We start from the raw sequence: 12,868 nt of genomic DNA on the forward strand, positions 1-12,868 counted from the left end.
GCAGGAGGGAAGGAGCCCTGCTGGGGCTGAGTGTGCTGTGCCAGCCCTGCTGGCGTGGGCAGAGGGGGCAGAAGGGGCTGCTCAGAGGTTCAGCTGCCTTTGTGAGCACGGCAGCCCAGGTGACAGAGCCTGAAAGGCCTTTCTGAGGTGTTCATGGAACAGGCCTTGCCTAATCTTAGCTTCAAATCTGCTGCTCAAAGAAACATTGTGTGTCGAGGAGAGGGAATTATAGTGCTTTTTCAACAGAAGTGTTCCTTTCTAATCCCCTCTCCTCTCCTGCTTCCCAGCAGCCTTTCTTGTGGCTGAAGCTGTAAGGTTTAAATTAAACTGGGACATTGTCTGCTGTAGCCAGCTCTTGGAGCCTGCTGCTGCCCTGCTCCTCCCAGAGCATCCCCTTCTCTGCAGCTCCCCTTCCTTCTCTGAAGCTCAGCTGCTTCCTTCATCCCCCTTCCCCTGGAACAGATGTGCTGGAGGGTCAGGAGGGAAGAGCTCAAGAGATAAATTGCTCCCACCAAACAGATCCCTGCTTTTCTCAGAGCTGGATGTGTCCCCTGTGTCAGATGCTGGGGCAGCTGCTGACAAGGAGACTTAGAGCTGCTGGATATATCCTGATTTTGGGGTGTGGATTTTGGGATAGCCCAGGGCTCTGCCTTCTGCTTTGTGAGCCCCAGAGGAAACTGAAATACAGCCCAGCCTGGTTTTGGTCCCTGCTGCCTCAGCCATGCCTCCCCAGCCCCTCTGGGCACTGAGCCCCACGGAGCACCCAGAGCACCACACTTGGCCTGGGGTGTCCCGAGGGATTTGGGTCAGGATGCAGCACTGGAAGGAGGAAGTAGGGAAGGTTTAGCACTGCAGATGAAATGTGGGTAATGAGCCTGCTTGGCTGTGAGGCCAGTGTGACTCTGGGGCTCCACAAAGGAGGTGCCAGCAGCACAGCCTGGCTGCCCCTGGAGCCAGGAATGCACACTCCAAAACAGGGATGCAGAGGCAGAAATGGAATTCCTTCCTGGGGCTGCAGCCTGTTTTCCATGCTGCTTCCAAGGCTGGGAGTCAAGTCTAGACAGGAGTTGCTCTGAATTTCATCAGCATCATCACACCACAGAATGTCCTGGGGTGGAAGGACCTTAAAGCTCATCTCATGTCCACCCTGCAGTGGACAGGGAACTTCCACCAGACCAGGTTGCTCAGAGCCCCATCCAAGGGTATTTCCATCAGTCCAAGTGTCTCAGCTATCCTGTGCTTGGTTTGGCCTGGAATCTCCCTGGAATCTCCTCCCTCTGTGCTTGTGGATGTGTGTCCCTGCCCCTCCTTGGACTCTGCTGTTGCTGATTTCAAGGCCTGAGAGTGGTGCATGGTCTGTCCTTTGCTGTCTCCTGATGTTTTCCCATCTATGGGGGATTTTGGTTGTTCCTTTTTGTCATGCTCTTCCTTAGCCATTTGTTAGGCTGAAAGCCAGGTTAAATATCCCTGGTCCCAAACAGGGCTTTTTAAAGAACCCCACAATCACATTTACAGCAGTGTGCAGAGGTTTTTTCCTGCTGTCATTTTACAATGATCTTACTCATAAAATGTGAATTTCTGACAAACTGACAGCATTTTCTGTGGACTGGTTGCTGGAACAGCCTCTGGCATCAATCTTTGGATGCCAGGAGTGACCCAGCCGTGCTGCTGTGGGCTCTGACCCTACCTGGAGCCCCAAAGGGATCACTCAGGGGGTGTCAGGCAGCCTGAGGTCCCCTCCTGGTTGTGAGAGTGGTTTGTAGGGGAGGGAGGAGGGGAGGATGATTCCAGGACACCTGTAAATCCCTGCAGCCCCGTGCTGAGGTTTGATGTTAATTAGGCAGCAGGAGCAGTAATGTGCTGCTGTTCCCTTGGCTTGCCTGCCTCAGAAAGGGCAAAATCTTCCAGCAGAGCAAAGAAGGGGCTGGGGAAGGGGCAGCAAACTGAATGGAACGAGGATAATTTTATGCAAATTGGACTTCTGCAGCAGATTCAGCTCGGCTGAATCACACAGGGAGCAGAAGAATAAGGGAAGAAAGAGGGAGAGGAAAAACCCAATCAAAATGTATGGTTTGAGGCATGTTTCACTGCCTTCTGGTTAGATTCTTCTGCAGAAATGAGGAAACATAAGAGGAATGGCACTGGTCAGAGCCAGTGGAATTGCTCTTTCTCCTGTGGCAGTGCTGTTAATAACTACAAGTGGGGTACTGAGGCAGCCTGTGCTCATTCTGCTTTGCTGCCTCATTTCCAGAGCTCTGCCCTGCTCTGGCCCTCGCCCACAGCTGAGCTCTGCATGGCCATGGCCTGGGAGAGTCCTGTTCCTCACAGAAAAAGGGAGAGAAAAGGAGGAGGGGGCACGGGGAGCTGAGTTCAGCACCCAGGGGTGCAGGGGCTGGAGATCAGTCCCAGAGCAGGAACATCTCCAGGCCATCCTGGCAGCTGAGGAGGGATCAGAGAAGGGCTGGGGCTGGTCTGTGAGCCTGGCCCTGGTGCTGCAGGGGCTCTGACATGGCCCTGGCACAGAACCAGGGCATGGTTTGGGCTGGGAAGGACCTTGAAGATCTTTTATTCCACCCCTGCCATGGCAGGGACACCTTCCACTGTCCCAGGCTGCTCCAAGCCCATCCAACCTGGACAACTCCAGGGATCCAGGGGCAGCCACAGCTTCTCTGGGCACCTGTGCCAGGGCCTCACCTCCCTCCAGGGAGGAATTTCTCCCTGGCATCCCTTTGAACCTGCTCTCTCTCAGTTTCAGTCCACTCCTCCCTGTCTTGTTTCCCTCCTTGCCACTCCTGAGCCTCTCCAGCTCCGTGTGGAGTGGCAGGAGAAGCTCCCAGAGCACAGCACCAGGGTGCCCTTCTTGAGGCTGAACTGAACATTTGTTCTGCTGGGTTTTTTTTGTCCCTCTCTTTCCTGAAAGCCTTCCAGGGACGGCTACAGGAGGGTTCCTGCTGGGGGTAGGAACTGCCAGTCCTCTCCAGACTATTTTTTCCAACTGAAGTAGATCACATGCAGCTTTCCCACTCTTTGCCAAGCTCAAAAAATAGTCCCAACCCCCTGAGGGCTGGAGGCCCGTTCTGTCCTGACCACGGGCTCTGCAGCACAGAGCCATCCCCCCAAAAATGAAATACTTGTGGTACTCACAACAGATAGGTTTTTAGGTATTTTTTTCCCATATGATTTAAGGAGACTATGGGAATTTTTTGTGCCTCAGTAATGCCCCCAACACATCACCTTGCAGTGAAGGTGACTCTGCTGTGACCAAACCAGTCTGGGACAGAGCAGGGCAGGCTGAGCAGTGACATGGGGTGCACTGCTCATCAAGCACTGGGACTTTGTGCTCAGCTTGGGGTCTTGCCCCTGGGCTAGGGGGTCACAGAACTTTATGGTTTGAGCTCCTGAAGGGAAGGGGGTGAATGTCCACTCACGTGTTCCTCAAAGCTCTCCTTTCCATCTTTTAATTCCTGCTAATCCCTGTGCACAAGCCTCCTGTGTGCAAGGACTTTTTAAAATTTAATCTGGGCTGCTTTGCATGTCAGATCCCAGCCATTTTTCCATCTTGCATGGGGCACACTTCCTGGCTGTTCCTGCTGTGGGCTGGGCTGTGCTGCTGGTGTGAAAATGTGCCCCTCACTGTGCCTGGAGTGCATCCCTGAGCCCTGGGCTGCACACACACAGGGAGAGCTGGGCTGCTGTCAGAAAAGAACTGGGAAAGGTTTCCTCAAATTAGCCCTCAGCTTGTTCTTTTTAGCCTTGAGGTTGTTCTTTTTAGCCTTCAGGCTGTTCTTTTTAGCCCATAGATTGTTCTTTTTAGCCTTGAGGTTGTTCTTTTTAGCCCTCAGGTTGTTCTTTTTAGCCTTCAGGTTGTTCTTTCTAGCCCATAGATTGTTCTTTTTAGCCTTGAGGTTGTTCTTTTTAGTCCACAGATTGTTCTTTTTAGCCCATAGATTGTTCTTTTTAGCCTTCAGGCTGTTCTTTTTAGTACACAGATTGTTCTTTTTAGCCTTGAGGTTTTTCTTTTTAGTCCACAGATTGTTCTTTTTAGCCTTCAGGTTGTTCTTTCTAGCCCATAGATTGTTCTTTTTAGCCCTCGGGTTGGTTCTTTTTAGCCTTGAGGTTGTTCTTTTTAGCCCATAGATTGTTCTTTTTAGCCCATAGATTGTTCTTTTTAGCCCTCAGGTTGTTGTTTCTAGCCCACAGATTGTTCTTTTTAGCCCTCAGGTTGTTGTTTCTAGCCCACAGATTGTTCTTTTTGGCCCTCAGGTTGTTGTTTCTAGCCCACAGATTGTTCTTTTTGGCCCTCAGGCTGTTCCTTTCAGTCCTGAGTGCTGAAAGTGCCAGGTGTTCCACGGGCTGTGTTTGCCCTGTCCCTGCATTGTGGGAGCCTGTGCGTGGGCTGCTGCTCAGCCTGCACGTTTGGCACTGAGCATTTGGCTTCTTTTCCTCAACCTGTTGCAACTTTCCTGTGTGAGATGGTCATTTATTTTTCCTTTTTGCATCTCTTGCTGCTCTGTCAGAGAGTGCAGGCTCTTGCTCTGCACTTGCAGAGGGCTTGAAGGGGGTGATGGAAGGTGACCAGGACGGTGGGGTGCCTGCCTGGTGTTTTCCTGTTGCATTATTTGCATGCTCCCTGCATGGCCTGGCTGTGCCCCTGCTGGCTCAGGGTGGTGGCAGGCAGCTCTCCCTGGCAGATTTGGGACAGTCACTTGTGCAGGTGTTGCTGGTTGTGTGCAGCAGTTTGATGATGGTTCTTTGTGATGGCTGTCACTAACCAGTCTGTGACTAATTGTGCTTGTTTGATTTCAGAGGGAACATCCCCACGTTAAACAGGTACAGTACTCATCACCTTCTCAAATTTCAAAACCACACTAGAAAGAAGGAGCCTAATCCTGAATGTTTTAACACGTTTTGTTGTAGTGCCCTTCTCTTTACTTGGAAAACTCAACCATAACTCTTCTTTTACCTCCCCTTTTCCTCTCCCTTTGTCTAAAACATGTTTTCAGCTTTTCTTAAAAAAAAAATATATATATTTGCATGCAGCAATCTCTGGAATTAAATTTGCTGGGTGACTCAGCTCATCTGCAGTGTGTTACACAGCAGAGTGCTGTCCTAGGGTCTTTTTTTGGCACTGGATTCCCAGGTTTGAGTCCCAGAGGATTGACCCTCTGGCAATGACCCCAGCCCAGCCTGGTGCTACCCTGGTTTTTGTGCAGAGCTTAGAATTTGTCAGGGCTGTTTCACCTCCCTCACACCATAGATGAATCTACATCTCAAACAGCTGACAGCATGTTTTGTTGTGGTTTGGACACTAATTTTTCCTCCTGTGTCTCAGTTGAAAAGTATTTCTTGTTTTAAATAATACATGAAAAATGTCTGCTGTCTTTCTGTTCAGTTCCTGTTCTGTGATAGTTTTTGTATTAGTTGTAAGAATGTACACCAAAGCATGTCCTGAAAAATTCCCCTCTTTCAAAACGTGAATACCTATTATTTATTACTGCTTACAAGCCTATTTAGGGAAAAATAGTAAAAATGGGCTTGGAAGTCTCACGGCTCTTAATCAGAGATAAATTGCAGAAACAGAGAGTGACTTTAGGCATGGAGAGCTATTAATCACCCTGATGATACTCTGGACTCGTTAGCACTGTACTCAGGGCTGGATCACAGTGGGTTTGGTGTGGGGAAGGGAGGAGATCCCAGCACAGCTGGGAGGTGGCTGTGGCAGGAGGGCTCAGCCAGGTCCTGCCTCTCCCACACAGCTGAGCAGCCCTTGCACTTCACAGCTCTGAGGCTGCAGCTCTGCTGGGGAATCCATTCCCTGACTTTTTTCCCCCATCTCCTCCAATTTTGGCAGTAAAATTAATGTGTCCCCAAGCCCAAGGAGAGTGATTGTGGTCCCTGGGCCAGCTTGGGTCTCTTCAGAAGTGTCACCACCTTGCAGGCAGCTCTTGAAGGAAGTCTGAGTTAAGATGAGTCTGTAGTACAGCTCAGAAATTGGTGACAATTATTGCAGAGAAGGCAGACCCCAGCTGTGTCACCAGAGAAAAGTCCAATCTAATTGTCTGCTTTTTCCTCACTGTGGGAGAAGCTTCCTCTGCCAGTCTTGACCATGGCATTGTGTCTTTAAAAAAGCATAGAAATCAAAGAATAAGGTTGGAAAAGACCTTGAAGACCATGGAGTCCAGCCTGTGACTGATCCCCACCTTGTCACCCAGCCCAGAGCACTGAGTGCCACATCCAGCTGTTTCCTGAACAGAAAGGGCAGGAATGAGAGTGTGAGACTCAGTAAAGAATTTTGGAGAAGTCACTGTACCATGCTGCATTTGAGGAGTGAAAATTATAGTAGGATCAGAAAAATCATGGAATCAATAAGTTAATACAGCATTTGTAAAAATGTACTGAATCCTTCAAGTGTCAAATCTTAGAATTGTTGCTGCTTGAATCATGTTCCACTTGTAAAGCAAAACATAAAGACAGGAGGAAAAATAAGTTCAGCTTTTCATAGCCAGAATTCTCCTGCCATCTCAAGAAATACCTGTTTTAAGGGGTTATAGCATTATTTGCTAACTCTGGGTGTTCCTGTCCCTGGCACAACCCCCAGGTGGGGTGGCACCAGAGGCACGGCCGGGGCTGTGGACAGGCTGAGCAATCCAAACCTGTTCCCAGAGCTGTGCTGACTGTGCTCTTGCTGCCTTTGCTGTTTAGGATGTCCTTCTCCTCCAACCTCAACCACTATGGGATGGCTCACGTGGCCAGTGTCAGTGACGTGCTGCTGGACAACTCCTTCACGCCGCCGTGCCAGCGCATGGGCGGGATGGTTTCCTTCCGCACCTTCGAGGACTTCGTCAGGTGTGTGCCAGCCTGGGCCCTGCTTCTGTGGCCACCTCCCCACCTGGGCCCCGACAGAGCTGGGGGAAGGCTTTGCCAGGTCTAGAGTCAGGTTTAGGCTGGTCCTGAGGGTGTTTCCCTGCTTGGATCCCTGTGTGTGTCCCTGTGCAGTCTCAGGGTGCTGGAGGAGCAGTTTGAAGGCAGAGGGGTCAGCATCCCGGGTTCTGCTGGTTGGGAACGTGCTGATGTCTCCTAATGCTCTGTGGATGTGTGGGGGGACAGTTCTTTGTGCTTCCAAGCTTTTGGGACAGGCAAACCCTCAGCAGAGCCCTTAGCCTGCACCAAGGAGGTCTCAGACCAATGGTGGACAGTGCAGACCCTGGTTTGAGGAATTACCTCCTGATCTTTGAGCCCAGCAAGGGAAGGAGCCCTGTCCTGCCAGGACTGGAGGGTCAGTGCTGGGTGCTCTGTGTGCTGGCAGTGGTGTGCTGCTGACTGCTCCTTCCCTGCTGTGTTCCAGGATCTTTGATGAAGTCATGGGATGCTTCTGCGACTCTCCCCCGCAGAGCCCGACGTTCCCCGAGGCCGGCCACGCTTCTCTCTATGATGAAGACAAGGTAGGGGTTGGTTTTGTTTTGGTTTTTTTTTTTTTCCTGAGCATCACAGAAAGTGGGACAAAGGAAAGGGATGGGGGCGTATGGCTTGAATTCCAGAGAGCACTCACCAGTGCTTCCTCTATGATGAAGACAAGGTGGGGGTTGGTTTTGTTTTGTTTTTTTTTTTTTTTCTGGAAGGTTCTCTGAGTCTGGATGCTCCTCCCTAGCTGGGTGCTGGGAGCAGGAGCTGGGAGCTTTGTGTATTTATGGCTGTGATTTGCTTGCTTGTTCCACAGCAGGTGACTCGGCGTGGGCGGCCGCTTCCAGCTCTGTTCTGAAGCTGTGGCTCAGCTCTTGCTCCCCATGTAAATTTAGTTTATGGCTTTTAGCATCAGCAGAATTCCTGGATCCACAGCACCATAACAGAGTTTAAACCCACCATTAAGTCTCCAGACCCTCTCTCTGCAGCAGGATGTTGAACTGCATCTTCAGCTGTCTTTGTCCTGTGTCTGACTTGCTGTGTTTCCTGTCTTGCACCCTTCCCAGTCCCCTTAAATCCTGACCCTTCCCTCTCTTCTACCTCTTGGAACTGTTTTTGGGAGGAAAAGCTGAGTGGAGCTGCTGAGTTTCTGCAGAGATGTGGTGAACAGGTGCAGAGGAAGCAGGTGGTCCCTAATCCATAGGGATACAAGTCCAGTTTCCCTTTGAGACACAGGCAGCTGCTCCACAAGAGTGGGAAGCTCTGCTGGAATATAGCCTGTGTCCAGAACAGGGCTTTGTTTTCCACTGATCCATTGATCCTGATGTGTGGAAGCACTGGAGCCTTTTCCAGAATATTACTGTCAACCTCAATGTCCTCAGATCCCTCTCTCTACATCCCCCTCACCTCACCAAGGTAATTTCCTGTCCAGTTGCAGTTTTTCCCAGTTAATCACAGGCTCCTGGAGGCTGAATTTGTAATTCCTTGGAGCTCAGATGGAATTGATGTTTCCACATTACTTCATGTTGTTGTAGATATGAACACTCACATTGTTTTGCCCCTACACTATGATTAATTTAATTACTTTTCTTGATGCTAAAGTCCTCTACTGTCCTTGTGCTGCATCTGGTAAAGGATGGCCCTGACCCTGTGTCATCCTCAGACTTGAATTCTCCAAAGAAGGCTCCTGTTTGATGTTTGTGGACATTGACTTCTGTGAAATTGCAGATTTGTGAGGTCATTTGGTCAAGGATTTCCCCCAGAGTTTTCCCTGCTGCTGCTCGAGGTCCTTTCCCCCAGAGCATCCCTAAAGCTGGATTTAGGGAGCCTGTTCTGAGGTGCTCAGCTGTTAATTACTGACAGCTAAAAAACTGTGGGGAATGTTCCCTGTGCTTGCAGAGTGCCCGGGAGGAGCCCATCCACATCCTCAACGTGGCCATCAAAACCGACAGCGACGTGGATGACGACGGCCTGGCTGCCATGTTCAGGGAGTTCACCCAGAGCAAGGTGAGCTCCCTGCACCCCTCTGCCTCTCTGGGCATCTGCAGGACAGCTTGGGGACAGCTGTCTCTGTGTCCCCTAGGTTTAGGGTGGTTGGGTTGGGTTTCAAAGCAAACACACTACATCCTTAATTTAATTAATCCCCTCTGAAGCCTTCCCATGTCTTTGACTGGGTGTAGCTGCACCTTCCTGAAGGCACCAGGTCATTGTTTCTCCTTCTAATCTGTCAGGTCAGGATTTCTTCCCTTTAATTTTTGATGGGATAAAAGACTTGGAAGGTTTTAAACACATCAAATCAGTCTTCAGTAACTGTCTCCACACGCTCTGAAAAATGTGTTCTGTCCCTTTCCCTGGTGACAAAGTTGTTGGGTGAGCAACAGAACCATGTAAAATGACATTGAAATTGTCCTGTATTTGTGTATCACCGTAGTCTTAATGCAATTAAAGTTTACTGCCCTTGTTAGTGTGCTGGAGCATCCACCTTATACGATATTCCTGGCATGAGGAGGAATTATTTAATTATTTGGCAAGTTCTGTTGCTCCTTTCTTAGTGTGGGATGCACTTTAGAGTCCCAAATGTCAGTGCTGGGTCAGCTGTGGGACAGCCTGGGTTGGGAGCAGCCTCCTTGTGTCCACGCTGGGCTCTGCCTGCACCTGCTTTTCTGTGGTGTGAAGAACTCCACTGGTTTGTGGGGCTGAGAATCCCACCAGGAGCTGGGATTCCTGCACTGCTCTGGTTTTGGGAGCAGTGGAACAGCACCCCCAGCTTCTCAGGGGGGGATGTGGGGACATGCCCTGCAGAAATCAGGGGTTCCAAAATGGGACTGGCATCCACATGGCTTCAGCAGCCTTCTGTCTCTTTAAACAAGGAAAACAATCAAATCTAAGAATTAAAACTAGTTCTGCTTTTCATCTGCTTGATCGTGCTCCAGGCGTTTTATGGGAGGGGATAACAGGAAAGAAATAAAATATATATTAAAAAAAAAATCCAAAACCACATTAAACTATCAAATAGGTTGATCCAAATTGTCCAAATAATCTTCCAGTCCCAGCATGTTGCGTGTGGTTTTTTTAATAGAAATTAGGATCATATACTTGTAAATGACTTGTGGAGGAGATTGAGGCAGTCAGTGGAAATGGAGTTTCTCCAGGTGCTGATGGCTAATCGCTCTGTAATAGCTGTGGCCTTGCTGGGAGACCCACATTATTACCATGTAATCAGAATCCTGTTGCTCTGCTGTTATTGTCTGCCACTTGTGGAATTTTAAAAGCAATAACAATTTTTGCTTTTTAAATCATGGCATTATTAAAGTTATTTTCTTCCTCTTGCCATGAATACAGTCACTGCTGCTCATTTTCAAAGGGCTTAACCTTAGTAAAACATCACAGTCTGTGCAGAGAGGGGCTGCTTTGCTCCTGCTTGAGCTGAGCTGTTGTTCCTTCTTGTGTTCCTTGCTTTTAAATTGGAAGAGGGAGGAGGAAGGAGAAAAGTTTGAAAAAGAGGAGAATTACGAGATCTTAGCCCTTCAAAGGATCAGTGCTGTGGGGAATACTGATGGCAGCACTCTGAGAGGGGAGTATGAGGGAGAGGCAACCAGCATGGATATTCTGTGGTCTGTTTGAAAAAAATCACTGACATCTGACTTGTAGCACCTTTGCAGTGTGGAATCTTGGAATCTCAGGATGGTTTGGGGTGGAAGGGACCTCAGGGCCCTGCCTGACATCCCAGCTAACCCTTGTCCCTCTAATTCTTGTCGTGTTCCTCTCTGCCCACACTAAAAATCCCTCTCCCTTCTATTTTAATGCCCTTAAAGGACTAAGAGGTCACAATGAGTCCCCCCAAAGCCTTCTCCAGGCTGAGATTCTGGATGTGGACTGGGTTCTCCATGAGCTCACTGTGCCAAAGGCAAGCATGAGCCACATCTTCCATGGGTTAAGCTCCTTTAAAAGTCATTTCCCATCATTTCCCATCATTTCTCATGACCTTACCCCACCTGCACCCTGCTCCCTTCAAAAAGCAATCCTGGCAAATGACCAAGGATATTTCCTGCAGGATTTGGGGGTGACTCTCCTGCATTCCTGCTTAGCCAGGCTCAGCCTGAGCTCACTGTTGTGTGATTTAGTTATTTACCTGCTCTGGGGGAAGGGATTTGGGTGTTTATGCTGCTAAAGGAGCAGCAGGTGGGAAATCCTCGCTCCAGGGAGGCTGAAGGGGAGCAGGGACTCAGGGGTAGAAGGATCTGCAGAGCTTTTTCACTTCACAGAGGGCTCCAGCCTGTTTTAATTTGCTCTTGTTCTGCAGTCCAGTCACCTGTTTCCACCCTTGTTTTTGCAGAAATCAGTCCTGATTGAGCATGGCATTCGGAGGCTGACTTTCCTTGTAGCACAAAAGGTATTTCCATGTCTCTCCTGATGCTCAGACCTCCTTGGTTTCTAGCTCATTACACCATTGGCATCTGACATGTTTTCCCCCCAAATTCAATGCTGTATTTTACTGTGTTTAGTTCTCTCTTCACTGTTTTTGTCCTCTAAAACTTGAGATGGTTATCATGAATTCGCTTAAGAAAATTAATTTACAATTGTAAGCAATCTTGACACCTCTTGTATTCTTTAATTAATTAATTTTTGATTGTAATCCTAATTGCTAGCTGTCTTCTGCTTTTTTTTTTTTCTTCCTATGTGTGTGTGTTTCGTTTGTAAGGACTTCAGGAAACAGGTCAACTATGAGGTGGATCAGAGATTCCATGTAAGTAAAAAGGGCCTGGAACACGGTGCCATTCCTGCTGTGAGGCCAGGAGACACCCAGGGAGCTCTGGGCTTCTCATTTGGATCCCAGGCAGGCATTTAATGCCCACACTCTGTCAAAGTGAAGAGTTGAAGTATTTATTTGAAAATCTGACTGCAAACCCAGGCTGGGCCCGTGGCATTCAGAGGGGCCACAGGGGCTCTGAGTGTCCCATGTCACCTGGCTGAGCTCAGGAAGCCACCCTGATAAAGATTTCCTTGTGCTTCAGTGTTTCCTTGTGTTTGCTTTCTGTTCTGAAGTGCAATTATCAGTGAAACCTTTGTATTTCCTCTGCAGTGTGGTGATTTCTTTTGGCTACTTACTGATTTTAAAATAACTTCAGTCACTGAAGGGACTTGTTAAATTTTGCAGAGTCATGTGGGAAATGTTTGATGCTCTTACTGCTGAGAATTACTTCTTTCCCCAGGCCCTGGGCATCAGTGGGGTCTGGTTTAGGTGGCAGTGTAAGGTATAAACCAGATTTTTATCTCTTGGGTATCTACTTTTCAATTCTGGAAGTTGTCAGGAGCCTTTGAAGTGCAAGAAATTCACCCTGTGCTCAACACAGCTGGTCTAGGAAGGTTTATGAAGGGAAAACTGGTTTACAAATCAGCAGAAATAGTGTTTGAAGCTGTCACCACGTGGGAATTGTTGCTCACTGTACAGGTACAGAGGTGTCAGTCAGCAGCTTAGGAAACTGGATTTTGTGAAGAGTTTTTGGGACATTTAGCAAGAAAATCCAGGCTTTAGGTTTGAAAAAGGAAGTTTTGGAGAACAGAATGGGTGTTGAAGAATGAGAGTTGCTGTGGGACGTGTCAGAGGTCAGAAAGGAGGCACAGGACAGAAGGAACCATCCCTGAGCTCTCCCTGGACCCTCAGTGTGGGTCCTCTGGCTGCAGAGTTTGTGGAGCTCCTCTGGGAGCTGCTCTGTCACCCTTTGGCACTGCCTGCTGTCCCAGCCCCTCATTACTGGACCAGCTATTAACTTAGCCAGGGCCTGGGCTTGGGTTTGTTTTTGTTTTAATTACAGTCTATATAATTAGTTCCCAGCATGTTGAGGTAATAGAGAGTTGCTCCAGCAAGCTTCCAATTTCCTCATCTCATTAGGTTTTTAACGTGATTATTAGTATAATAATCAACTCTGATGATTTCTGGTGCAGCTTTTCGCATTCTGCGGTTTGC

At 48.8% G+C, this 12,868-nt stretch overlaps 1 protein-coding gene across 4 annotated transcripts in view; it reads left to right on the forward strand.

Annotated features, from left to right (window-relative positions):
• The window catches only part of ACACA (acetyl-CoA carboxylase alpha), a 112,277-nt gene that overhangs the window by 42,269 nt on the left and 57,140 nt on the right, over positions 1–12,868 (forward strand). For 3 of the 4 annotated variants that reach the window (XM_041425277.1, XM_041425276.1, XM_041425278.1), the window contains 6 exons: positions 4,807–4,830; positions 6,703–6,846; positions 7,346–7,442; positions 8,800–8,907; positions 11,237–11,293; positions 11,603–11,647. In XM_041425277.1, the coding sequence (XP_041281211.1) occupies positions 4,807–4,830; positions 6,703–6,846; positions 7,346–7,442; positions 8,800–8,907; positions 11,237–11,293; positions 11,603–11,647 (475 nt within the window). The remainder of the gene's footprint in view (positions 1–4,806; positions 4,831–6,702; positions 6,847–7,345; positions 7,443–8,799; positions 8,908–11,236; positions 11,294–11,602; positions 11,648–12,868) is intronic. The other variant, XM_041425279.1, reaches the window with a different exon arrangement.

The sequence above is a fragment of the Onychostruthus taczanowskii genome, unplaced genomic scaffold (genome assembly GCF_017590055.1).
Source record: "Onychostruthus taczanowskii isolate IOZ18803 unplaced genomic scaffold, ASM1759005v1 scaffold89, whole genome shotgun sequence".
NCBI classification, from domain to species: Eukaryota; Metazoa; Chordata; class Aves; order Passeriformes; family Passeridae; genus Onychostruthus; species Onychostruthus taczanowskii.